Here is a 27,251-nt window from a genome sequence, read left to right on the forward strand (position 1 = left end):
CTAGTGTGCATACATGATAAACATGTAATTGGAAGATGAAATATTAATTTCTTCACTATGTAAGCATTAGAGATAGAGAGAGCTGATGGGAGATAAGTCCTTACACTGCCTACCTGGTGGTAAAATCCTGCTTGGGCCATGGGGTCAGGCTGTGCCCACCTGTACCCGGCGTGGGGCCACGACATGAACGTTTCTCTCCTATTGGCCTCACTGTACATCAATGATCTGAAAGACGGACAGCAAGAGTACATTTGTCAATACCTTTTCAATTTCAGAAATGCCGGCAAAACAAAATGAACAAAATACATCAGATTGGTATTGAGAGATAAAGGTTAATTCAGTGATTTTAACGCCTCTGGGGTGCATGGTGAGGTTTGTCATGGTTTAAGGTCCTGCTCACCTATCTACAGAGCGCCCTGGGCCCACCCCCAGCTCAGGCCGTGCACTTGGTAAGAGGTAGGAGAGCCTGTCCATGATGAACGAGGCCACAGACAACGCAGCGACATTCTGGTTTATCTTCTTCAGCTCATTCACGATGGCACTGGCGACCAGCTTTAGCACATGGTGTGGAAGATGGAACGTCACTGTTGCCCACTGGAGAGAGAGCGACAGTTAAACAGTGTTAGGGAAGAAGGAGAGAGAAGTGTCCAGTGAGCCTTGTGTAATTTTAGTACTACTGCATCCCTTCCCTGCTGGTACAGCAGATAAAAGTATACAACCATGGTTTGCCCAACTTCACATATTATAGAATGTATGCCATTCTGTGAGTGACCTCTCACAGAATGGCATACATTCTATAATATGTGAAGTTGGGGTCACTGGGAACGTGAAAAGGGAAATCCATCATTGGGACACAAGCTGATTGTTACAGCAGTGTGAGTTGGGATCCGGCCAAGGAAAAGAGGCCAAACGTTAGGTAAACTGCAAATATCAGGCCTTGGTCCTGCATTGGACTTACAAGGGGAGTATATTTATTTTGATAGAGAAGGATTGGGGAGCAGGGGTGTGACAGCTGTTAAAACATTCACAATATAGGCATGTCAAGGTATAGCAAGATAAATCAATGTGTGCTGAATGAAATAGGGCAACAAAATTATCTTGATGTAACAGAGTGCTGGTTGGCACTCCGATGGCCAGCAGAGAGGATTCTTCTGCCCTTAAACATGTGCAAGAGCAAAAAAGTGTGAGAGCCATGTGTGGGGTCACTCACTGGTTATAGAACATACAGTGGCAAGAAAAAGTATGTGAACCTTTTGGAATTACCTGGATTTCTGCATTAATTGGTCATAACATTTGATCTGATCTTCATCTAAGTCACAACAATAGACTAACAGTGTGCTTAAACCAATAACAAATTGTATTTTTCTTGTCTATATTGAATAGATAATTTAAACATTCACAGTGTAGGTTGGGAAAAGTATGTGAAGGCTAATGACTTATCCAAAAGGCTAACTGAGTCAGGAGTCAGCTAACCTGGAGTCCAATCAATGAGATGAGATTGGAGATGTTGGTTAGAGCTGCCCTGCCCTATAGAAAACTCACAAAATTTCAGTTTGCTATTCACAAGTAGCATTGCCTGATGTGAACCATGCCTCGAACAAAAGAGATCTCAGAAGACCTAAGATTAAGAATTGTTGACTTGCATAAAGCTGGAAAGGGTTACAAAAGGATCTCAAAGCCTTGATGTTCATCAGTCCACGGTAAGACAAATTGTCTATAAATGGAGAAAGTTCAGCACTGTTGCTACTCTCCCTAGGAGTGGCCGTCCTGCAAAGTTGACTGCAAGAGCACAGCGCAGAATGCTCAATGAGGTTAAGAAGAATCCTAGAGTGTCAGCTAAAGACTTACAGAAATCTCTGGAACATGCTAACATCTCTGTTGACGAGTCTACGATACGTAATACACTAAACAAGAATGGTGTTCATGGGAGGACACCACGGAAGAAGCCACTGCTGTCCAAAAAAAAAAAACATGAAGTTCGCAAAAAAAGCACCTGGATGTTCCACAGCTCTACTGGCAAAATATTCTGTGGACAGATAAAACTGAAGTTCAGTTGTTTGGAAGGAACAAACAACACTATGTGTGGAGAAAAAAACAGCACAGCAACATCAAAACCTCATCCCAACTGTAAACTATGTTGGAGGGAGCATCATGGTTTGGGGCTGCTTTACTGCCTCAGGGCCTGAACAGCTTGCTATCATCGACGGAAAAATGAATTCCCAAGTTTATCAAGACATTTTGCAGGAGAATGTAAGGCTATCTGTCCGCCAATTGAAGCTCAACAGAAGTTGGGTGATTCAACAGGACAACGACCCAAAACACATTAGTAAATCAACAACAGAATGGCTTCAACAGAAGAAAATACACCTTATGGAGTGGCCCAGTCAACCCGATTGAGATGCTATGGCATGACCTCAAGAGAGTGGTTCACACCAGACATCCCAAGAATATTGCTGAACTGAAACAGTTTTGTAAAGAAGAATGGTCCAAAATTCCTCCTGACCATTGTGCAGGTCTGATCTGCAACTACAGAAAACGTTTGGTTGAGGTTATTGCTGCCAAAGGAGGGTCGACCAGTTATTAAATCCATGGGTTCACATACCTTTTCCACCCAGCACTGTGAATGTTTACACGGTGTGTTCAATAAAGACATGAAAACCTATAATTGTTTGTGTGGTAGTTTAAGCAGACTGTGTTAGTCTATTGTTGTGACTTAGATGAAGATCAGATCACATTTTATGACCAATTTATGCAGAAATCCAGGTAATTCCAAAGTGTTCACATACATTTTCTTGCCACTGTATACTGTTAGACACATCTCTTTTAAATAAGACTGAACAAGTAGGTAACCCAGTTCTGTGTGAGTGACACAGGGCTGTCCCAGACAAAAAAAATATTGGTTGACCAACAGACATTTTAAAATGTATTTTTCCATTTATAGACACATCCTATGTGTTTTAATCAAATCAACTATATGCACTGAGCTTGTCTGATGCTTTAAGAGCTCTGTTTTATGAAATAATGAAAAGACCAAAATGACAAGAGGGAGTCCGACCGCAAATGATTTGATTGTGCCGGGCTCAGACTTGCTGTGCTGTGCACAAAAAAAAAGACTAGTTTGACTAGCACCCGTTGTCTCCTCCCTGCTGCAGCGACCAAGACAGAACATCAAGTGTTTATTGCACTGTCCGTGTTGCTGAAGCTGCAACATAATTACAGCCATTTCTGACTGAAAAGTTCTGTTACCGAAATCCCTCATTTGTTTAGGAAACACATTCCCTATTCCCTCAACCCTTTCTCTCTTTACATGACACATGTATGCATCGCAATGCATGTGACCAATAGGGCCTGACCTATAGCCTATCATAATCACATTAATAAATTGGTTATAACAAACTCTGAACACCGTAACACATGACAGAAAAATTTATTCTGAGGACATCACAAATAAACTCGGAAAATGTGTGGAATACATTTGACTAGTTGTGGAGAATACTGGAGATCAAGAAAAATAAGGTAAGGAGCAAGCGCTGCATGCATATTATGTGTGCCAAACAGGTGCTGTTAGATTACAATATAATTTCTGACCATTTGGAACAATGTAAAGACTAAATAAATTAAATGCGTACCAGAGAGTCTGTTGTAACATTTCAAATTATTTTGTAAATCCTTTATTACAGCAAAGACTAAAAAAACTGTCGCATGCATTCGTGAATGCAATTACCAAAATGGAACGGTTTATTTATTGTTTAAGCTAATTATTCAAGGTTTGCATTTCAAATCATGCATGACTCGTATGCTGTGTGATGACATGAACGAATGAATGATTGATTGAACAGTAGCCTACATAAGTATTGAAATATAGGCCTAAGTTACGGTATGAAGACTAAACAGGATGTGCTCTAAGGCCTACAGCTCGATGGTGGTTATACAAGGCTGCTATACTAAGCCTACTAATGATAATGACATTACTTATGATCATAATAATAGCAACAATAACAAGGAGATAAAGAGGGTTATTATTATTATATTATTTTTCAGACAATTTGGAACAGTGTAAACACTAAATAAATAAGTAATCCCAGAGAGGCTGTTCTAACAAAAAAATAAGTGTAAAGCTTTTATTACAGCATAGCAAATATTTTTTTAAACAGCAGAATTTGTGAAATTGGTTATCTGACAAGTGGTTGCATGAGGCTTGGAGTTCACGGAATCAGTAGGCGATTAAACAAACAGGCAACAAAAGCAGGATCTGTCTTATTTCTGTAGATACAGTATATATGGATGATTTATAAAGCCAGGAACATTTAACAGTTAGGCTATTGATTATAGACCTAATTAAGTTAGGATTTCCTCTCGCGTCACTTATCTTAAGCAATTGGTGCAAGGGATGTTGTTTTCTCCTCTCCTAACTCCACCGCATTGTTCTCAACACCAACATGCTGGTTAACTTAGCTATTATGAACATAGCAACATGGTCTAGGAAGACGCCAATCACAGCACACTGATGTTTCAGAACCGCGGACAGCAACCACTATCAAATGCAGGAGAAAGCGCATCTTATAAAATAACACTTTTATTAGTGTTACACCATTGGCCTTAACCATATACAATTTCAGTAGCACATCTTAGACTGATGGACTGTGCCATCCCCACGGCCTCCACAATGGATCAGTCCACTCAGACAGGCAAAACTAACGAAATCTTGATCGACCAACAGCCTATCGCCCCTCCCAAAACATTATCGACCAGTCGACTGAATGGGGTCAGCCCTATAGTGAGAGCATAAAGGTTTGTCTAAAAAAATCTTTGGAGCATGACCATAAGGGCAGATGTTGTGCTGCATGGCAGGAACACAACAGCATACGAGGGTAAGGCAGAGGACAATGGTGAGATGTCAAGATATTCTACAAATGTTGTATTTGAGACCTTTTGAGTATGTCACACGTTAGGAAATCTTACATTTACATTTTAGTCATTTTGCAAACGCTCTTATCCAGAGCGACGTACAGCAGCAATTCCGGTTAAGTATCATGCTCAAGGTCACATCTGCAGTTTTTTCACGTAGTCGGCTCGGGATTCGAACCAGCAACCTTTCGGTTACTGGCCCAATGCTCTTAATCGCCCATCTTAAAAAGCCCAGTGCAGTCAAAAACATGATGTTCCTGTGTTTTATTTACATTTCCACACTGAGGTTGGAATAATACTGTCAAATTGTGAAAATTATGATAATGCCCTTTTAGTGTAAGAGCTGTTTGAAAACACCGCCTGAAATTTTAGCCTGTTTTGGTGGGAGGGAGTTTTGGCCTTCCATGGTGACATCAGCATACGGTAAATTAGTTAGACCAATAAGAAAGAGGGTTCCGAACCTCTCTGCTAATGAAAATAAACGTATGTTCTCCCCTCCCCACTCATAACACTCTTGCTTGAGAAATTGCTCTTTGCTTAGAAGCTGTTTCTTTTTCACCATTTTAATTTAAAACAAAATCACTAAGGTACTTAATTGTTACCCAGAAATGATTTGATAGAGAGAAACGGCTGCATTGGACCTCTAAAGAGATTATCTAATACTTTTCTATAATTTAGCTCGCACACGCTTTTTCAGTTCTGCCCACACATTTTCTATAGGATTGAGGTCAGGGCTTTGTGATGGCCACTCCAATACCTTGACTTTGTTGTCCTTAAGCCATTTTGCCACAACTTTGGAAGCATGCTTGGGGTCATTGTCCATTTGGAAGACCCATTTGCGACCAAGCTTTAACTTCCTGACTGATGTCTTGAGATGTTGCTTCAATATATCCACATAATTTTCCTTCCTCATGATGCCATCTATTTTGTGAAGTGCACCAGTCCCTCCTGCAGCAAAGCTAATGGGGAACTTGGACCAGCCTCACAATCTGCCAATGACTGGCAGATTGGATTCATATTGGAGTCAGTGTAATGGGTGGTGATTTGCTGCTGAAGCACCCTGGCAAGGATGCCCACAGAGGCAGTAGGTAGGTACCTCCCTCATCCCTTGGCAGCCCAGCACATACCAGGAGAGATAAATCGGACATTCTGGAGGAAGAAGTAAAGGGGCGAGTAAATGGGGATCTTCCTGTGCCTTAGCCTGGGCTTTCACATTACACACCGATGGCTTTCTAGACAAACTGGATGTATCGATGGAGGTGGTGTTAAGATTGACATTTTCCTTTTTTTTTTTTGCCCAGGTTCAATTACAATGAGAGTGGGCATTGGGACAGGAGCGGTGCTTGTCCGCGCGCTCTGGCTATTATTATACCGATGAGGTCTGCAGTCTCTGCGTCACAAACTGCAGTCAGGTCTCAGGATCTCACCGCCACTGAGAGAGCGCTTGTATGCATAATAAAAAGCAACAAATGCAATGTCACTAACACAGAGAGTTTATCATCTTTGTTAGGTTTGTTAGGCCTGCAATGAAGATAAAGGGCACTGGTTTGTGAGAGTGTGGGGGAATTACAACAAACCGTTTGAAGAACCGCCGTCTTTGCTACAACCAAACCCACACTTTATCCATTGAGAGCTACACGATAACATGGGAAGCAGAAAGCTATCAAATTACAATCACACAATATAGGCCTAGGCTACAGACCTCAGAGTTCTCAATTCTCAATGCAATCCCTAAGTAGATTTTCAATTGTGAAGCTTTCATTAAAACAGCATCGCCTTTAGTCTCCTTGGACTTCTCTCCCCACACTTCTAAAGATCTGGTATTTCCCAGCGTTAGAGCCATTATATCTGAGCAACACCTCAGCCACAGGAGATGACAGCTCTGCCCCAGCAGCAGATACTTCTGCATTAGCTCCCCTAGTCTAGTGCTGATTAGATTGTGTGGCAACACGCTACGCGTTCCATACTTTTACCTGATTGCATTTTCGTGTAAGTCACTGACTGCTGCGAGCAGAATACTAAGGACCTTAAAAGAAACACCTGCAGTAACAGTAACTGTCAGCCCCACTAATAAGAGCTCCAGGTTTTGAATCATTGAAGACAAATTAGCCTAATGTTTGCTGCAGGGCCATTAGACCAACTTGTTCAACCCCTGGCATGTTCTAACAGGTGATTGACGACTTATGGTGTCATAGTACAAACAGAGAAAGCTATGGTTGTGTCTAACACAGATAATAGCTACATCAGTTTTGTGAATTTGTCTAACATCATTATCTGGGACAAATCTGTAACTGCATGCTTTTCATGAGCAGTTAACATCAATTGATCATGTAATTTCAGATATGTAGGGTAGCCTCAGGATCTCTCTCAATATGGGCCACCATTAATTGGATATTTGAGTAATATAAAAGTGAACTATACTTGACAAGTATGAGTGGTTTAGGTTAATTTCCCCATCTTGTGTGGGCTCTGTCAGTCAAGCAGCAGAAGGGTGCATTTGTCGTGGTACTATTCATTAATAATGTTTACTTTGCAAGCTACCGGGAGAAACTTTGTCCAGTTGGCTAAACATATAGTGGTAAGTAGACCTAATGTACTTTGTTCTCCAACCAATGTAGGCCTACCTAGTGAAGTTAGCTAACAATTGCTGTTGACAGACATGATAGGCTACATTGATTGATGAACCAAGTCAAATTGGCTAGCTAGATAAGAGATCTCGCCAATATGGCTAGTTAACAAGCTAACTTTCAGGGGATGAACTAGATGACTATATCCAAATAGTTTGATTTGGTAGCCATCTATAGTGGTGATGACAGTAGTCCGACTGAAAACTTGTCAATGTCGAGCTCTTTCCAAAAGTCTAATCTCTGATGAGTCAAGCTAAATTATGTTGTTTGCTTAGCTAGCTACATGCCAAATGGATAGGTACCTTCAGGCATCTGAAATTACATGATCATGAAAAGCATGCAGTTACTTGCTGTATAACTCAGAGCTATATGTGTGCAATTGTTTTGCATGGAATAATCAGAAATGTATAGTTCTGACTATGCTCAATAAATTATGATATTAAACCCAAATAGTTAACATTTATTTAACAATCCCTTGAAAACGGCAAGTAGTTGTCAATGGTTTAAACGGAGCTAGGGTTCTCCTTGCCCTCCAGCAGCCAAATCAAAACATGACATAAAACGGACTATAGAGTTAGAAAGTAGCTTGCTTAACGTCAACTAATGGCTCGGTTTTCGAGCCATGAGCAAGCCAGAGATGAGACTTTTTGCTAGGTAACTCAGATGCAGGCTGCAGCAGAGCAGGGAGCAGAGAGGAGCACCACGCAGCAGGAACTAACAGCTAAATTAACAACCCAAAACATTTCTCAGCATTTCTCTCCTGTTTTACTGGTTTTCATATCAACATAATTTTGCTGTCCAGAAGATTATCCCTCTTTCTAAGTTTCTAACTAGTGGTGTGCCGACATGGCCATAACCGTATTCATAATCGCACTGCCGGCCCGCTCATTAGGCAGGATTAGGCAGCCGCCTATGGCAGCAGATTGACGTTAGCGCCATTCTGAGCTAAAATGACCAAGACGCAACTCCAAAACCTCACATAATTCTGCCCAAAAACAATTTCTCAACCAGTGGCATATGGGCTTTTTAGGTGAGCGCTGAGGCCGCCCTATGATAAGCAGTGCCCACTTTGTCAAAGGCAGGGACTCAAAATATTAATCTTGTCCATTCCCAGTGCGCCTCTCCAGGGTGCTGTTTGAGAGACGCATCGCTGCGGCGCTCCACATTCCATATTTTATTTATATAAATCATATAGCAGATATAGCAGATGGTAGAAAGAGCATGTGGCTTTCCCTGTAGCCTACAGGCTGGAGATAAAATGTATGACAATGTAATGAGATGGAAACTTTTTCCGTCATGCAGGTTTCTCTGATCAAATAGCCTAACCTAAATGGCGCCCAATCAAAAAAAAAGAAAAGCGCTGACATTTTATCAAACACCATATCCAAAAAACTGGAAAAGCCAAAGTAAAAACGGACAATATGAAATGGACAATCAGGCTACTCACAACTGCTGTCCAGGAGTTTCATCCTGTGTGCCAAATTGTCATGATCAATGGTTTCAAGTTTGTATCCATCAATCTTTTACAAGCTGATCATAGCGAAAAAGAAAACACTTCTGCATTTCCCACTGTTTAAAACACATTGCAAATATGCTCAGGATATCTCCTCCTGATAAAGTTGGGTAGCTGATATTCAGAGCTAAATAGCCAAATTGATTTGTCACAGGAATCAGGACTAATAAAGCAAATTCAACGGCCTGTTTTACAAACGGTGGGTCTACCACAAGGATCGACATTCATAAAATTCCATTGTGGGCCGAAATGGTAGGCTACACCCCAGTAAGCACGAACCCACGCCGATGTCTTTTTATGGTCCTGTCCGGACCGGCCATCTTTTTTATTTGTGTTTTACAAAACGGTAGGCCTATCACATAGATGGCCATTCCTAAAATAAAATTTCAGGCGACACTGTAGGCCAGGGATAGGCAACTCCAGTCCTCTGGGGACTGATTGGGATCACACTTTTGCCCCAGCTAACACATCTGACACCAATAATCAACTAATCATGATATTCAGTTTAGAACGCAATTAGTTTAATCAGTTGTGTTGACTAGGGATGAGGAAAAAGTGTGACACCACTCCGACCCCCGAGGACTGGAGTTGCCCATCCCTGCTGTAGGCTATACCTCAGTAAGCACGGACTGATGCGGACTCCTTTTGGAAGTCTTTTTTTGGTGGAGTCCTGACTGGCCTTGATTCCCACGGACGTTGTTTTTTGGTCCTGTCTGGACCATATCTGAACCGTTCATAGACGTCTAGATTTGGTTAAGATTTTGCCCGGTCTGGACCAGCCTTGATTTGGCCCAAACATAGACGTATATAAATTGCATATTTTCAACTTTAATTCAGAACCGAAAATAAACCTGATTTCAACGCCCGGAAATGGATGTCTTTTCACCTTTCCTTCAGAACCTAAATTGAACCTAGCTTCAACATATTTTAGACGTTTTTTTCCAACGTCATTTGACCTATTCTTGTAAGGGCGGCACATTTTTTGTCTCGCCTAGGGCAGCAGAACCACCATGACCAGCCCTGCATAACTGTATCCGTAAATTGACAGTTGATAGTCGAATTGGATGATACTCGTAATCTGAAAAAAATGAAGCGTTTTAATATGCCTAAATAGAGGTTGGCAAAATTACGCATTCTCACTGCAAAAAAGCTGCAAATTAGGAGCAGCGTGCGTAGCGGTGCATGTCTGTAAACAGGTTTCCATCTAACCTTTTTATGTGAGTAAAGTACAAGTTGGATAATAAATAAAATCACGACAGGCCCGATGGAAACAAATTAGTCAGTAAACTTTCCAAATGTTGACAAAACACGCTAGACACGGTGGGATCTTTTTGTGTCGGTAAAATGAATGTGCGAAATGGCAGTGGAAACGCTTTCATGCACAAATACTGATAGTAACTTGGAGTCACTCAATGACTCGTTGTGTGGTCCTCCCATTACAACTCAGGAAAGCATGCAGTTTATTAGGCTACAGATTAAATACATTATGACGAACTTCACAGGGTGGTGAAAGTGCACGGTGATGAGCTTGATGCTGCTTTCCAATAAATATAGAGGGTCTTATTCTAGTGACATGATGGTAGATGCTTGGCTACCGTTTGACAAATAAATGATCTCTGTCCATAATAATCTCATCATGTAGGCTACACTCACACTGTGCGAGCTGTTGGCTGGAGCGCACTGGCCAATACCAGTGGGCACATTCGCTATATAAACGCAACATTTGTGAGAAAACCATCAGGTTTGAAAATGTGATGGAAACCCATTTAACTTGGGTTTTTTTGGTACATGGGAATTTAACATAAGTTAATTATAGAGGTGCACTACGTCATCACTCACAACCTTTTCTCCGCAACAAGTCAATTTGATGGAAACATCTCTGGTGGGAAAATGCTTATATTGCTTTTATGCAGATGTATTTTATATTCACGAGAATCTGTAGCCAATTGGATGGAAACCTAGCTTGTGTCTGTGTCCTCAACTTGCAGACGGCAGCCAAAGTTTGCTGTCACTCAGTCAGAATGTGCATCAGTGTTTTTACCCTACCCTTGCCCGCTTGTTTGATATTATGCACATTAATAGAAAACGTCCTCGCCATGTGATTTATCATAGTAGCAGGCAGCAAGGGTAGCAGCGAATGGAGGAAGAAATACAGCTTCACTATCCATTCAGAGCAGCAGGATCAACGTAGGCCTACAGCCTTCCCTTCTCTTTACAGACAGTTGAGTTATTTAGACCATGTAGAACCGAATGACAGATGAGAAAGATGTGTGCTGGTACCCGAAAAGTATTATTTTTCCGATCACGGATCATTAAAAAAAAATATACTCTTACCATAATCGTATCCAGAAAATTGCCCATATCCTTTCTGATTATTTTGTCCGACTACTCAACACACCCCTATTGCTAATAGAGATGTTCATCTCGGTCACATGAAATGGCTCACATCAGGTGCGTCTTTTAGAAGTGTTTTCCCACAAATTGCATTTTGGCAAATGTTTGAAAATGAAGTATTACATTGTCTTCTTCATTGCATGTTCAATAATATGAGACGATAGTCTTGCTATTGTCGCATGTCTTTTAAGCTCTTAAACGAAAAAATGTCTGTTCCTTGTACCTATGCATAGTATTTTATGTTGGTCACGTCATTTTACTGTTTGGAACTAATTTAACCATTTGTTAATTGGTTAATGGGGGTTGGTTAGTCGGCAGCAACATTTACCGAAATTTGCATCCCTAGTTAGTAGGAAAGTTGTGACACGGTTCGGCTCCTCCCAGAGCGCTGAGTGTAACTCACCTTGGCCACTTTGTGATTGGCTGCTGTCTCATGTGAGGTATTCTTCAGCCCTTCTTTGAGCTGAGTGATGAAGATGTCGTAGCCCTCCGTGTTGGACACATCTACCTTCTCCAGGCAGGCCGACAGCATCTGCTGAGCCTGCAGGGAACACACACAGATCCATACTCACACCATAGTACAGCGGGCAGAGATACAATAATTGGTTCACTGATGGAACCAATAACTTTTTACACAAGATCGTATGCCAGTTAACACTGACAAAAACAGTGATGACTTTCACCAACTCATTCAATTATTTGAATCAGACCACAAATGCAGGGGTAGCATTAGCTTTCAGAAATATGCATTTTCAAAACGCAGACCATCAAAAAAATCTGTTTCTCAAACCATTTCACCTGCATTTTATATTGAAAGTCAACAAGGTGTCGAAAGCGTTCCACAGGGATGCTGGCCCATGTTGACTCCAATGCTTCCCACAGTTGTGTCAAGTTGGCTGGATGTCCTATGGGTGGTGGACCATTCTTGATACACACAGGAAACTGTTGAGCATGAAAAACCCAGCAGTGTTGCAGTTCTTGATACACTCAAAACGGTGCGGCTGGCACCTACCACCATACCCCGTTCAAAGGCACTTAAATCTTGTGTTGTACCTTCACCCTCTGAATGGCACACATACACAATCCATATCTCAACTGGATTTAACAAGTGACATCAATGTGAGATCATAGCTTTCACCTAGATTCACCTGGTCAGCCTGTCATGGAAAGAGCAGGTGTTCTTAATATTTTGTATACTCAGTGCAACACATTCGGCAAAAAAACATTTTCATCAGAGGACAGAAGTGCAACGCTATTTGGCTAGCAGCCACACAAGTAAATTATACTGAACTAAAATAAAATGCAAAATGCAACAATGTCAAAGATTTTACGGAGTTACAGTTCATAAGGAAATCAGTCAATTTAAATGAATTCATTAGACCCTAATCTATGGATTTCACATGACTGGGAATACAGATATGCCTCTGTTGGTCACAGATACCGTAAAAAAGGTAGGGGAGTGGATCAGAAAACCAGTTATCTGTTGTGACCGCAGTTTGCCTCATGCAGCGCAACATCTTCGCATAGAGTTGATCAGGCTGTTGATTGTGGCCTGTGGAATGTTGTCCCACTCCTCTTCAATCGTTGAAGTTGCTGGATATTGGCGGTAACTGTAACACGTGGCAAGTCAAATTCAAGGATTTTCAAGTACTTTTTCAAGCACTAATATTTATTTTCAAGGACCATCAATTTGTAATAGTTCATATTATGCAATCGTTTCTAGTCGCCAGCAGATGGCAGTATATCGCCACAAAAAACTACTTACTATTCATCAGAACCTTACAAGTTCTACTCAATAATATGTGTTTCACTACAGTGAGGAAAAGAAGAAAAACACATGTCAAAAATGTTATAAATTGATTTGCATTTTAATGAGGGAAATAAGTATTTGACCCCCCTCTCAATCAGAAAGATTTCTGGCTCCCAGGTGTATTTTATACAGGTAACAAGCTGAGATTAGGAGCACACTCTTAAAGGGAGTGCTCCTAATCTCATCTTGTTACCTGTATAAAAGACACCTGTCCACAGAAGCAATCAATCAATCAGATTCCAAACTCTCCACCATGGCCAAGACCAAAGAGCTCTCCAAGGATGTCAGGGAAAAGATTGTAAACCTACACAAGGCTGGAATAGGCTACAAGACCATCGCCAAGCAGCTTGGTGAGAAGGTGACAACAGTTGGTGCGATTATTCGCAAATGGAAGAAACACAAAAGAACTGTCAATCTCCCTCGGCCTGGGGCTCCATGCAAGATCTCACCTCGTGGAGTTGCAATGATCATGAGAACGGTGAGGAATCAGCCCAGAACTACACGGGAGGATCTTGTCAATGATCTCAAGGCAGCTGGGACCATAGTCACCAAGAAAACAATTGGTAACACACTACGCAGTGAAGGACTGAAAACCTGCAGCGCCCGCAAGGTCCCCCTGCTCAAGAAAGCACATATACAGGCCCGTCTCAAGTTTGCCAATGAACATATGAATGATTCAGAGGAGAACTGGGTGAAAGTGTTGTGGTCAGATGAGACCAAAATGGAGCTCTTTGGCATCAACTCAACTCGCCGTTTTTGGAGGAGGAGGAATGCTGCCTATGACCCCAAGAACACCATCCCCACCGTCAAACATGGAGGTGGAAACATTATGCTTTGGGGGTGTTTTTCTGTTAAGGGGACATGACAACTTCACCGCATCAAAGGGACGATGGACGGGGCCATGTACCGTCAAATCTTGGGTGAGAACCTCCTTCCCTCAGCCAGGGCATTGAAAATGGGTCGTGGATGGGTATTCCAGCATGACAATGACTCAAAACACACGGCCAAGACAACAAAGGAGTGGCTCAAGAAGAAGCACATTAAGGTCCTGGAGTGGCCTAGCCAGTCTCCAGACCTTAATCCCATAGAAAATCTGTGGAGGGAGCTGAAGGTTCGAGTTGCCAAACATCAGCCTTGAAACCTTAATGACTTGGAGAAGATCTGCAAAGAGGAGTGGGACAAAATCCCTCCTGAGATGTGTGCAAACCTGGCGGCCAACTACAAGAAACATCTGACCTCTGTGATTGCCAACAAGGGTTTTGCCACCAAGTACTAAGTCATGTTTTGCAGAGGGGTCAAATACTTATTTCCCTCATTAAAATGCAAATCAATTTATAACATTTTTTACATGCATTTTTCTGGATTTTTTTGTTGTTATTCTGTTTCTCACTGTTCAAATAAACCTACCATTAAAATTATAGACTGATCATTTCTTTGTCAGTGGGCAAATGTACATACATGAGTGGTAAGTAAGTACTGATGATTACATTTACGTCATTTAGCAGACGCTCTTATCCAGAGCGACTTACAGTTAGTGAGTGCATACATTATATATATTTTTTATACCCCCCGTGGGAATCGAACCCACAATCCTGCTCTACCAACTGAGCTACATCCCTGCCGGCCATTCCCTCCCCTACCCTGGACCAATTGTGCGCCGCCCCATGGGTCACCCGGTCGCGGCCGGCTACGACAGAGCCTGGATTCGAACCAGGATCTCTAGTGGCACAGAGAGTCGCCACTCGGGAGGCCACTAGACACACGGCCCGTGTTGACTGATTTCCTTATATGAACTGTAACTCAGTAAAATCTTTGAAATTGTTGCATATTGAGTTTATATTTTTGCTCAGTGTACATTACAATAATATTAAAATTGTTTTATATTGTCTTCATATTTCACTACATTTTAGGTCCCACAGGCTTTCCAAACATATAATGACATGAAAGTTAATCATGACAGCGTAAAAGGCCCTTAGTTGACTCAAATGTTGTATTCTATACCCATTTGAAGAGAAACAAGTTATTAATGTGTTTGATAAGATTAAAGATTCTCTCAGGGGACCCTATTTAAGGTCTGGACCCCAAGTTTGGGAACCACTGTATAACTAACCTCTCTCCCTGCTTGCTTCAATGCTTCCTCTCTCTGTGTATCTCCTTTGCAGCCTGACTCACCAATGTCTGCCTCACTACTCACTGTAAAGAAAATGTATTTTGTTATGAGAACTTATAGTAGCACATCTTTTTATTATAGCTAGCTTAATTTCAGTCAAATTATCCTGCTGAGGTCAGGCTCCTTTCAACGTTAGGTCTAACTTCATAGTCTGCCTGGAAATTAATTAGCAAAACCAATACATTTTCCTAATATTTTAATATTAAGATATTTGATCATTCTGTTCCACTCATGTCTCATGAAAATGTCTGATTTTCAAGGTATTTTCCAGTACTTGAATTTCAGAGTGCCAAATTCAAGTACTTTAAGCACCTTGTGCGAACCCTGTGTCTTACACGTCGATCCAGAGCATCCCAAAACATGCTAAATGGGTGACATGTCTGGTGAGTATGCAGGCCATGGAAGAACTGGGACAATTTTAGCTTCCAGGAATTGTGTACAGATCCTTGCGACATGGGGCCGTGCATTACGCTGCAACACGAGGTGATGGCGGCGGATGAATGGCAAGACAATTGGCCTCAGGATCTCGTCACGGTATCTCTGTACATTAAAATTGTCATCGATAAAATGCACGTGTTCGTTGTCCGTAGCTTATGCCTGCCCATACCATAACACCACCATGGAGCACTCTGTTCACAACATTGACATCAGCAAACCGCTCGCCCACACAATGCCATACACGTGGGTCTGCGGTTGGACGTACTGCCAAATTCTCTAAAACGACAGAGGCGGCTTATGGTAGAGAAATGAACATTAAATTCTCTGGCAACAGCTCTGGTGGACATTCCTGCAGTCCGCATGCCAATTGCACGCTCCCTCAAAACATGAGACATCTGTGGCATTGTGTTGTGGGACAAAACCACACATTTTAGAGTGGCCTTTTATTGTCCCCAGCACAAGGTGCACATGTGTAACGATCATGCTGTTTAATCAGCTTCTTGATATGCCACACCTGTCAGGTGGATGGATTATTTTAGCAAAAGGAGAAATGCTCACTAACAGGGATGTAAACAAATTTGTGCACCAAATTTGAGAGAAATAAGCTTTGTGCGTATGAAGAATGTCTGGGATCTTTTATATCTGCTCATGAAACTTGGGACCAACACGTTACATGTTTCATTTTTGTTCAGTGAAGTTTACAATGAAAAAGGAAGGTATCTTTTGCAAAAAACGATGCATGGCCTTCAGGGGCGGCAGGTAGCTTAGTGGTTAAGAGCGTTGTGCCAGTAACCGTAAGGTCGCTGGTTCTAATCCCCAAGCCGACTAGGTGAAAAAGCTGTCGATGTGCCCTTGAGCAAGGCACTTAACCCTAATTGCTCCTGTAAGTCGCTCTGGATAAGAGCGTCTGCTAAATTACTAAAATGTAAATGTAAATATTTCTAAAGTTTATCAAATAAATAATGTAGCCAGCTACATTTCCTAATGTTTTGCTTTAAGTTAATCTTGCATTTTAACTTTCTACCAGAGAAAAACTATACTGGAAGATATTACAGGAGAAAAGTATCCTACACATCAGTCAGAGAGCTTTCTGGTGATCCAATGATGAGAGCAAATATATATTTCATCCGAGTGGAGAAGTGCAACTTAAGCACAAAATTACTCCTTTTACATTCATGATTTGGAGCGAAACCTGACTGACGCAGAGCAGAATTTACAATAAGAAGCTATTTAGATCTGCGTTTACAAAACGCAGCAAGATAGTTTTTCTGCGTTTTTCACGCAGAAAGGGAAAGATAAAACGCAGAAAAACTATCTTGCTGCGTTTTGTAAACGCAGATCTATATTGCTTCTTCCTGCGTTAATGCGACCCCTACAAATCGCATAAATCATTCACAAATGTGTTAAAACGTTCAAAGAATTGTCCTGTCAAATTTAAAACTAGAAAAATGCTTGATTTTCCAGAGTATCAACTAGTAACAGCGTTATCCAGTGATAGCTGGCATTGAGATGAAGTCATTACTCATTAGGGGGAGCCTTGGAGTGATGGGGCAGATCAGACGAGACAAAGCAGGCAGGCAGTAACAGACTGCTGCAGGAGAGGAACAGCCTGGGCAGATCAATAATACTGGCAGCACAAAGTATACACAGCCACACCAGGACGCAGCCGACAGGGGTTATTAAAGGCACAATCTGTCATTTCAACCAGTCTGCCCGTGCCATGTAACCACTGTCAAATTCATAGACTGAGCTATGGATGCAAGAGCTGAAAAAAAATAAGCGTCACTCTGCAGATGGGTCAACATGAAGAAAAAATGCTGTGCAAACAGGGCGGGAAAGGGGCATCTTAGAATAAAACGGTTTTACTAAATATTATTCATACTGGATAACAGAAGGCAACTCTTGCCCCTTATCCCTCTCCAGTAAAACTTAGCCGCACATGCACTGGAATGCAGCCAATATCAATACTGGGATACCTCCAGACCATATCAATAAAGAAGAAAACATGTTCTTATAATATATAATAAACTATGTAATTTAGCAGACTTTTTATCCAAAGCAACTTACAGTCCTGCGAGCATACATAGTATGGTTCACCAAACCCATGGTTCAGTATGTACTGTGGTTTTGGGTTCACGGTTCGGTTACAGTACAGCGGAAAATGAAATTCCAACAGTTACTGTAGTTCATTTATTTATTTGAAAAATACGCAAAATTAAAAAGCACTCCATTTGTGTCCCAAGTCCAGTTTCTGTGACATCACTCAAAGTTCCTGGCATTGTTTGTTGTGACAGGTATTGTTATGTTGGGCCAGAAGTTGAGGTCTAAAAATGTGTACCCGTTCCGAAATGGACCTGGGGCTTTCCCACACGGACATATATGCATAAATAAATTGTTCAATATCAATACCTGTTCAGAACGGACAACCAGTTCCGTATAGACGTGGTTGGATCCGAGTGAGGGAAGCAGCAGAAAATTCAATTTTTAAGCTATTTTATTAAATCGCAGCTGATACAGCATGGGGGAGAACAGGCGGAGGAGGAGCCTTGCGGTGTGTACTGTGAGCGAGTGAAACGGGAGTGAGGAGAGAGGGAGCAGTGTTGCCAATTTAGCGACTTTGTCGCTATATTTAGCGAGTATTCATACCCCTCTAGCAACACATTTTCAAAATAGCGACTAGCAACAAATCTAGCGACCTTTTCTGGTGTTATTGGAGACTCTGACGTGAAAGCACGTATCGTTCTTACTCTTCTCAACGAGCAGCGGGTGCTGCCGTGGGCCCCACCCGGGTCCCACCCCCGTCCCAAAGCACTCACAGGCAGCCCAGTCCTCGCGCAGCAGTCCCTCCCAGCTGCAGTCAGAGCAGCAGATGTTCACCCCTCTGCGTCCAGACTGCAAATGAATCGCGCATGCGGGAAGCATGCAAATAAAAAATAATAAAAAATAACTCCGCCAGAGTGTCTCTTTTGGGTCACTTTTGCCGGTCCCAAGCCCGGATAAAGGAGGAGGGTTGGAATTGTGACATAAAAAAAACAAGAATCGACAGAAGAAAGTTCATTTGTAGTTCTGAACATATGTAGGGTGTTTTTTACTCACTTTTGTCACTCCCACGACGTTATTCCTCTCTCCTACAGCGTCCATCACAATTACATGGCCAATTATGCAAATGTTAATTCCATCTTCGATTGATTAGATAATCTACTAACTTGCTTTGCCACAGACGGAGGCTCTATGACTTTGATTACTTGTGATTGGCCGACAACAAGCTACACGCGCCACTCTGCAATGGCTATTCTCATTGAGCAGTGGAGAACATGCTATTAACTTTTTATCCACAGCTCTGTCCATCACCATTGTAATCGACCGTGAAGCCAAAATGTTCCCAAACTGGAGATTTAAACAATGATTGAAGATCCTCCAATTCTGGCTTTTCGATCACACCACTCGCCATCTACAGAGTTCCCAGCTGCACCTCACAAACGGATAGTTTGAAATCTGCCAGTTAAGATGACAATTTTGATTGCTTACAACATGTGCTTAGGCTGTAGTTGTTTTAATGGAATAGCCACAAAAAAAAACATTCTGCTTAGATTTACTGACGAGGCAATGGCATACAACACAGCGTAGGCCTAGTGTTTTATTTATTTTTAAATATATTTTTGTTATTATTCATTCAGGTTCACAGTGCGGACCGAACCGAGGTCCCCATACTGAACGATTCGGTAAAAATACATGTACTGTTACAGCCCTAGTCACTACCCTGGCGTTACAAGCACCATGCTCTACCAAATGAGCTACAAAGGACCACCTACAAACTGAGCTACAAAGGTCTTGGCTGTGAGGTACAACTAATCCTGTAATATAGGCTGTTTGTGCTCAGATCTATTAACCGCCTGCCGGTGGTGATGATTAAAACAGCATCAGTCTCTCAGAGGAATGAGGGGGAAAAGTCTCTCTGAATACATTGGCCTGCCTACTGCCTGTGAGCAAACCACACCAGATAGCCGGTAATGATTTAAAGCAAAAAATGTTTAGACATGTGGCACATAAACAGCCAAAGGTCATAAAGCAAAGTAAGCCTTGCTTTGAAACCAACGAGATTGCAACAGTCAAGGGTTACAACAATCTGGCTAAACTTGCTATGACTTGATGGGGTGGTACAACAAGAAGCTGTTTAAATAAATACAAAATAATTAAAAGAAGTCAGTGTCTAATCAGGCACTGAAAATATGCATTTCCAAATTCAATTTCCAGTGTGTAGCCTAAAAAACTAAATATTCACCAACAACTTAGTAGCCTACACTCACCGGCCAGTTAATTAGGTACACCCATCTAGTACCGGGTCGGACACCACTTTGCCTCCAGAACAGCCTGAATTCTTCGGGGAATGTTCCACAGGGATGATGGTCCATGCTGACACAGTTGCTGCATATTGGATGGTGGTACATTCATGCTCGGTAAACCCTAGACACTGTTGTGCATGAAAAGCTCAGGAGGGCGGCGGTTTCTGAAATACTGGATTTGGCACGCCTGGCACCAACGATCATATCACGCTCAAAGTCGCTAAGGTCACTCGTTTTGCCCATTCTAAATGTTAAATCGAACACTAACGGAATGCCTCAATGCCTGTCTGCCTGCTTTATATAGCAAGCCACGGCCACGTGACTCACCGTCTGTAGGAGCGATCCATTTTTGTGAACGGGGTGGCGTACCTAATAAATTCTACAATTACAATGCATTGGCAACTCAGCAATATAAACCCTAAAGCAGGGATCATCAACTAGATTCAGCCACGGGTCGATGTTTTCTTGAGAGGATGGTCGGGTGGGCCGGAACAGAATTACAAATAATTTGTAGACTGCAAATTGACCGCAAGAAGCCCAAACATATAATATTTGACTAAAACAATCATTTCAAACCTTGCTTACATTTCTATACGATCTCTCTATAATAATGTTTGGGAATACTTGGGAACAGATTTCCAAAATTAAAATCACTTGGAGCTGATTTCCTGGTGTTTTTACAGTCTTATGTCCAACAAAGACAGAAAAAAATAGGCAAATAAAACTACACGCCAGTTGGGGAACCCTGCACTAAGGCTTTCTCTGAAATAAGGTTGGGTGATGTCAACCTTTGTCCTATCATGATTATGTACCCATAAAACATTGTGATATACGATGATATCGCCCCTATTGGCCACCCTCTTAGAACTTTTCATTTAATAAAAATACAAAAATCTCTGCAAAAACAGTTGGCTATTGAGGGAAATCTAATGCAGCTGGACGAATCATAACGAAGGATAATGTTAAACCTGGGTAAAGGCTAATTGCGGGCAGAGTAATTGCAGGCAATAGCAAATATTTTCTAATATTCCTTTCTGGTGGAGCAGAACAGGTGTCTGTGGCACGTACATGATGGAGCAGTAACTGATGAGGAACGGGCTGTCTACCGTAGTGAGCTAGGTTCTAGGACTTCATCATGGGCTGGACAAAAGCAGTCTACAGTCTTCATAACTGGATAATAATTGCTTGATTTGAATTCTAAAATAATAAAGCTGTGATTAAGAATAGCCTATGCCTAGGCTATAGACTTTCATTCTGGTTATTTTTAAAGCCACAACAACTTTAGGATAACACCTTTGCATGCTAGAATATTTGTTCAATAAGCTACTGTTTATAATTTTAACTTATCTTAAACCTTTTATGATAGGGTTAGTAGGAGGATAGGTTATTGGCCATTTGGTTTTCAACCTCACATGGAGGGATTTCTCGGCCCGCATGGATAATTTCCTTCATAATAAGCTTAAACTTGTAATTAGATTTTTCTATAGGCTATTGATATTGAATGTTCCCTCATTATTAGTCCTCTGGCTACCTTACTTTTTTAGTCTATTCAAATAACTTTGATGGACTCCGTTACATTCATTGTTTGATCGGGAGAAAGGCATGCATAAAACGAAGCGTAGCCTTCAGTCAAATTCATAGCCTATCGAATGGAGAGAGAAGTGAATAGCATATGATTTTTTAAACAGCTAGACAACATAGTTAAGGAGTGTCCGTTATAAAAAATAAAATAAAAGGTTTAAGCTATAGCCTAATGCCCATGCATCCGACAGAGAAACAATATTTTCTGACTGGACATTTTGCAGTGCTTTGGAGGAATTCTCTGCTCCGTCTGGCCTACATTATTCTCTTGCGTTCTGTTTGTTATAGAACAGATTTATTGAAATAGGCTATAGCAAATAGGAATAGGCAAATTATCCAGAATGTCACTGGTGTGCTGCAACTCAGCTTTTTACTGCATGGCGCCAGTCAAGTTGAAATAGGCTAAACCATCGTCTGTCACATCACAATGTCGTCACCATCGACGATGATGGTCAATTATCATCGATAAACGATGCTATTGTAATATTGCCCAACCCTACTATGAAATTATAATTGCAGTCTGTGCATCCCTTTCAGGAAAAGGTTGGAATACCACAATGGGGCCAATTGCAATTGTCTGTAGGCTATATTGACTAATTAGAGGGGGAAATGCTCTGTTCAAATAGATCAATTTAGAAAGTTAAAGTGTAACCAGGTGCTACAAACGCCACAGGCAAGAGATAAAGGACATGAAACAAGGATGAGCACCATCATGAGCACCACTTTCTAAATACAACTAATCTTCTCCTTTCCCCCTTCTGATAACCAGGTGGCGAATCGCATCTCTGCATGTCTGGCAGACATATCAGTATGGATGACGGATCACCACCTCAAGCTGAACCTTGGCAAGACGGAGCTGCTCTTCCTCCCGGGGAAGGACTGCCAGTTCCATGATCTCGCCATCACGGTTGACAACTCCGTTGTGTCCTCCTCCCAGAGTGCGAAGAGCCTTGGCGTGACCCTGGACAACACCCTGTCGTTCTCCGCTAACATCAAGGCGGTGACCCGATCCTGTAGGTTCATGCTCTACAACATTCGGAGAGTACGACCCTGCCTTACACAGGAAGCGGCACAGGTCCTAATCCAGGCACTTGTCATCTCCCGTCTGGATTACTGCAACTCGCTGTTGGCTGGGCTCCCTGCCTGTGCCATTAAACCCCTACAACTCATCCAGAATGCCGCAGCCCGTCTGGTGTTCAACCTTCCCAAGTTCTCTCACGTCACCCCGCTCCTCCGCACACTCCACTGGCTTCCAGTTGAAGCTCGCATCTGTTACAAGACCATGGTGCTTGCCTATGGAGCTGTGAGGGGAACGGCACCTCCGTACCTTCAGGCTCTGATCAGTCCCTACACCCAAACGAGGGCATTGCGTTCATCCACCTCTGGCCTGCTGGCTCCCCTTCCTCTGCGGAAGCATAGTTCCCGCTCAGCCCAGTCAAAACTGTTCGCTGCTCTGGCACCCCAATGGTGGAACAAGCTCCCTCACGACGCCAGGACAGCGGAGTCACTCCCCACCTTCCGGAGACATTTGAAACCCCACCTCTTTAAGGAATACCTGGGATAGGATAAAGTAATCCTTCTACCCCCCCCCCCCCCCCCAAAATAAATAAATAACAATTGTAAAGTGGTTATGCCACTGGCTATAAGGTATAAGGAATTTGTAAGTCGCTCTGGATAAGAGCATCTGCTAAATGACGTAAATGTAAATCATTAATCATTTCAGGGGCGTAATGGATCAATTGCCATCTTTATTTGAACGCGTAGATCACATTTTTCACCAAGTATGAGGCATTTGCACAGGCCAAGCATGGTCATACTTATTCAGACATAAATTAATGGGAGTGGTGGATTCTCCACAGTTAGCATGTGCGCTCGCTCACGGTGGACCAGTCTTTCTACATTACTAAGCAGGCCTGTCGACGGGTTTGTGTGATCTTATAGCTAGGTAGACAATGCTTGCAGTAGTGGGACATATTTAAAATGATCAAAATCTGTCTCCTAACTTGCACTCACAACAGTAACAATTAGGGCTGTGACAAAACTAGGATCGCAATATTTTTTCCATGACGGAAATGAAAACACTAAGCAGACCTAACTCTTAAAGAACTGCTGTATGTACAATAGTGTGCTATGGCTTGGAAAATAAATACATTTGACTCTGGATAACAACAAAGTTCTTAATCTTAACATAATGCAGTAGGGCTGTTTTCCTAAAGACGTTAAATCCGCTTTGTGTTTTGTTTTCTTGCCACGATCCTAACGAGTATTGTGATACTAGCATCGTCCCTGCCCTATTAAAAATGTATTAAGAAATAGATACATTATTTTTTTTAATGTTTTTAATAATGTAAGATGACAATCAGCCAAAGTAGCACGTTAACTGTTTGAGCATTGACAATTGTTGTTCATTGTGTGTGGTACTGTAAGACAATTGTTTAAGATAATATGAAGGTTAGTGATTCTGTCAATGGGTTTAAAAGCTGTCTTCGTCAAGTCACAAATGTGACTTTGCCAATTTTTGCAAGTGCTCTGTGCGAGTGCATTGTGTGTCGTGTCGGTGGCTGACTCTCTTACCTCTGTAACGGGCAGCTCTAGCTGGACCATGTCCTCTGGTTTGGCCACGGGGGCCTGCAGGGCTGTGTCCAGCAACAGGATGCCGTTCAAGTCCTTTCTGCAGCCCACTGCGTAGTCATCCACGAAGAGGACCTTGTCTACCGCAGGGAAGTACTGACACCTTACACGGCCTCCAGGTTTTGCTAGGAAACACAAACATCAGGGTATTAGAGTGGTGTAGCTTCTGAGACATAGCATTGGCTGGACTTTTGTTGTCAGATCGTAAGTCCATCATTTAAGTCCATCATATTAATCAGATAAAACAGACTAAATCTTTTAAGTTAGTCTTTGAAAGATTGATGAGCTGAACTTGCATGTTGCGGTTACAATCGACGCATGAAAATGGAAAGCCTATTAACATTTGACAAAACGTGTGTTTTCTATTGGGTAGCATTATTATTACTGTAATGTTAGCTACTCACAATGAATTCCCCCCCCAAAAAAACAACCCTAAAGCCTTTTGTAGCATTTACTATGTTATTACCACTTCATTCTGTGCTGTAATGTAAAATGCTAATTCAACCTGGTTCAAGTTACTCCCCATTGCCATTACTCTGGGAAATAAGGATGAACAATAGGCTACATACAGTGCATTCTGAAAATATCCACAACCCTTGACTTTTTCCACTTTGTTACCTTTCAGCCCTATTCTAAAAATATCAATATATTACTTTTTTTAACGTCCTCAATTTACACACACCCTAAAAATGCAAAAACAGTTTTTTAAAATTGCAAATGTATATTCAAACAAATGGAAATATCACATTTACACAAATATTCAGACCCTTTACTCAATACTTTGTTGAAGCACCTTTGGCAGTGATTACAACCTCAAGTCTTCTTGGGTACGACGCTACAAGCTTGGCACACCTGTATTTGTGGAGTTTCTCCCATTCTTCTCTTCAGATCCTCTCAAGCTCTGTCAGGTTGGATGGGGAGCGTCGCTGCACAGCTATTTTTAGGTCTCTCCAGAGATGTTCGGGCTCTGGCTGGGCCACTCAAGCACATTCAGAGACTTGTCCTGAAGCCACTCCTGCGTTGTCTTGGCTGTGTGCTTAGGGTAGTTGTCCTGTTGGAAGGTGAACCTTGGCCCCAGTCTGAGGTCCTGAGCGCTCTGGAGCAGGTTTTCATCAAGGAGCTCTTTGTACTTTGCTCCGTTCATCTTTCCCTCGATCCTGACTAGTCTCCCAGTCCCTGCCGCTGAAAAACATCCACACAACATGATGCTGCCACCACCATGCTTCACCGTAGGGATGGTGCCAGGTTTCCTCCAGACGTGACGCTTGGCATTCAGGTGGGCAGTCATGTGCCTTTTACTGAAGAGTGGCTTCCGTCTGGCCACTCTACCATAAAGGCCTGATTGGTGGAGTGATGCAGAGATGGTTGTCCTTCTGGAAGGTTCTCCCATCTCCACAGAGGAACTCTGGAGCTCTGTCAGTGACCGTTGGGTTCTTGGTCACCTCCCTGACCAAGGCCCTTCTCCCCCGATTGCTCAGTTTGGCCGGGCGGCCAGCTCTCGGAAGATTCTTGGTGGTTGCAAACCTCTTCCATTTAAGAATGACGGAGGCCACTGTTCTTGGGAACCTTCTATGCTGTAGAAATATTTTGGTACCCTTCCCCAGATCTGTGCCTTGACACAATTCTGTCTCAGAGCTCTATGGACAATTCCTTCGACCTCATGGCTTGGTTTTTGCTCTGCCATGCACTGTCAACTGTGGGACTTTATATAGACAGGTGTGCCTTTCTAAATCATGTCCAATCAATTGAATTTACCACAGGTGGACTGCAATAAAGTTGTAGAAACATCTCAAGGATGATCAATGGAAACAGGATGCACCTGAGCTCAATTTCAAGTCTCATAGCAAAGGGTCTGAATATTATGTAAATAAGGTATATGTTTTTAACCATGTTTTCACTTTGTCATTATGGGGTAGTGTGTAGATTGATGAGGATTCTTTTATTTTATTCATTTTAGAATAAGCCTGTAATGTAACAAATGTGGAAAAAGTCAACTGTCTGAATACTTTCCGAATGTACTGTATAGGATTAAGTGGCCATACTAACAGAAAGCCCAAGCATTGTATTTTACACACAATGAATCGGTGGATTATGGCAGATGAGCGCACTTGTCTTACACTAATACAGTATTCACTCAAGCCATATGATCCAAAGTCAAGATATACATTTTTGAATGTAGTTGACTGTCATCTGAGATTCTGTCCTCTGCCAAGGAGCAGTCCTCAGAGGACAAGCAACATGATCAACATGTTGCCTACAATTCCAATTCACCTGTAGTGCGTAAGAAATGCTGCAGTGTCAGCCACTAAAGAGAAGAGGCTGTCAAAGACCTGGACCAGGAAAAGGGCCTCCCTTGTGCCCGGAGTCTAATTGTTAATTTTGAGCCAATTAGCAGTACAAGGAATAAAATAAATGGACAAGACTGAAGATTGTTCCTGCCAGTGGTGCATAATTTGCCAAAATATAGGTTGGAGGCAAAACGCACTGTAGTAACGGTAATGGATGACGATATGACCTTTAGGGTCACCTAGATGAAAATTGGGCTGTTAAGGTTAGATTAATCAACTTTCGCAATGGAATTCATCATCACATACTAATTATCCTCACTGCAAATAAATACTATATAGGCCTAGTATTCCTCCGCATGCACCCACCACCCCAAAACTGTGTGGCACTTCAAGATTCTAAGTGAGACAACCTGCCTTCCTAAATAGTCTGTATAAAAACAATTCCTCATCCTTGCATGTGATCTTTGACCTCGAGTCAAAGAGTAATACAGATTTTGGCCTTAGACTTTGTAGGAAGCTTTAAGTCTGTGACAAAGTGATATTCTCAG

At 42.0% G+C, this 27,251-nt stretch overlaps 1 protein-coding gene across 22 annotated transcripts in view; it reads right to left on the reverse strand.

Annotated features, from left to right (window-relative positions):
• The window catches only part of LOC311129371 (dual E2 ubiquitin-conjugating enzyme/E3 ubiquitin-protein ligase BIRC6-like), a 139,588-nt gene that overhangs the window by 107,049 nt on the left and 5,288 nt on the right, over positions 1 to 27,251 (reverse strand). For 16 of the 22 annotated variants that reach the window (XM_084161647.1, XM_084161643.1, XM_084161646.1 and 13 more), the window contains exons 2-5: positions 24,359 to 24,540; positions 11,846 to 11,983; positions 401 to 594; positions 105 to 225 (exon numbers count right to left, since the gene is read on the reverse strand). In XM_084161647.1, the coding sequence (XP_084017773.1) occupies positions 105 to 225; positions 401 to 594; positions 11,846 to 11,983; positions 24,359 to 24,540 (635 nt within the window). The remainder of the gene's footprint in view (positions 1 to 104; positions 226 to 400; positions 595 to 11,845; positions 11,984 to 24,358; positions 24,541 to 27,251) is intronic. The other 6 variants (XM_084161649.1, XM_084161648.1, XM_084161645.1 and 3 more) reach the window with 1 other exon arrangement.

The sequence above is a fragment of the Coregonus lavaretus genome, assembly GCF_964263955.1.
Source record: "Coregonus lavaretus genome assembly, chromosome: 1".
In the NCBI taxonomy this organism is placed as follows: domain Eukaryota; kingdom Metazoa; phylum Chordata; class Actinopteri; order Salmoniformes; family Salmonidae; genus Coregonus; species Coregonus lavaretus.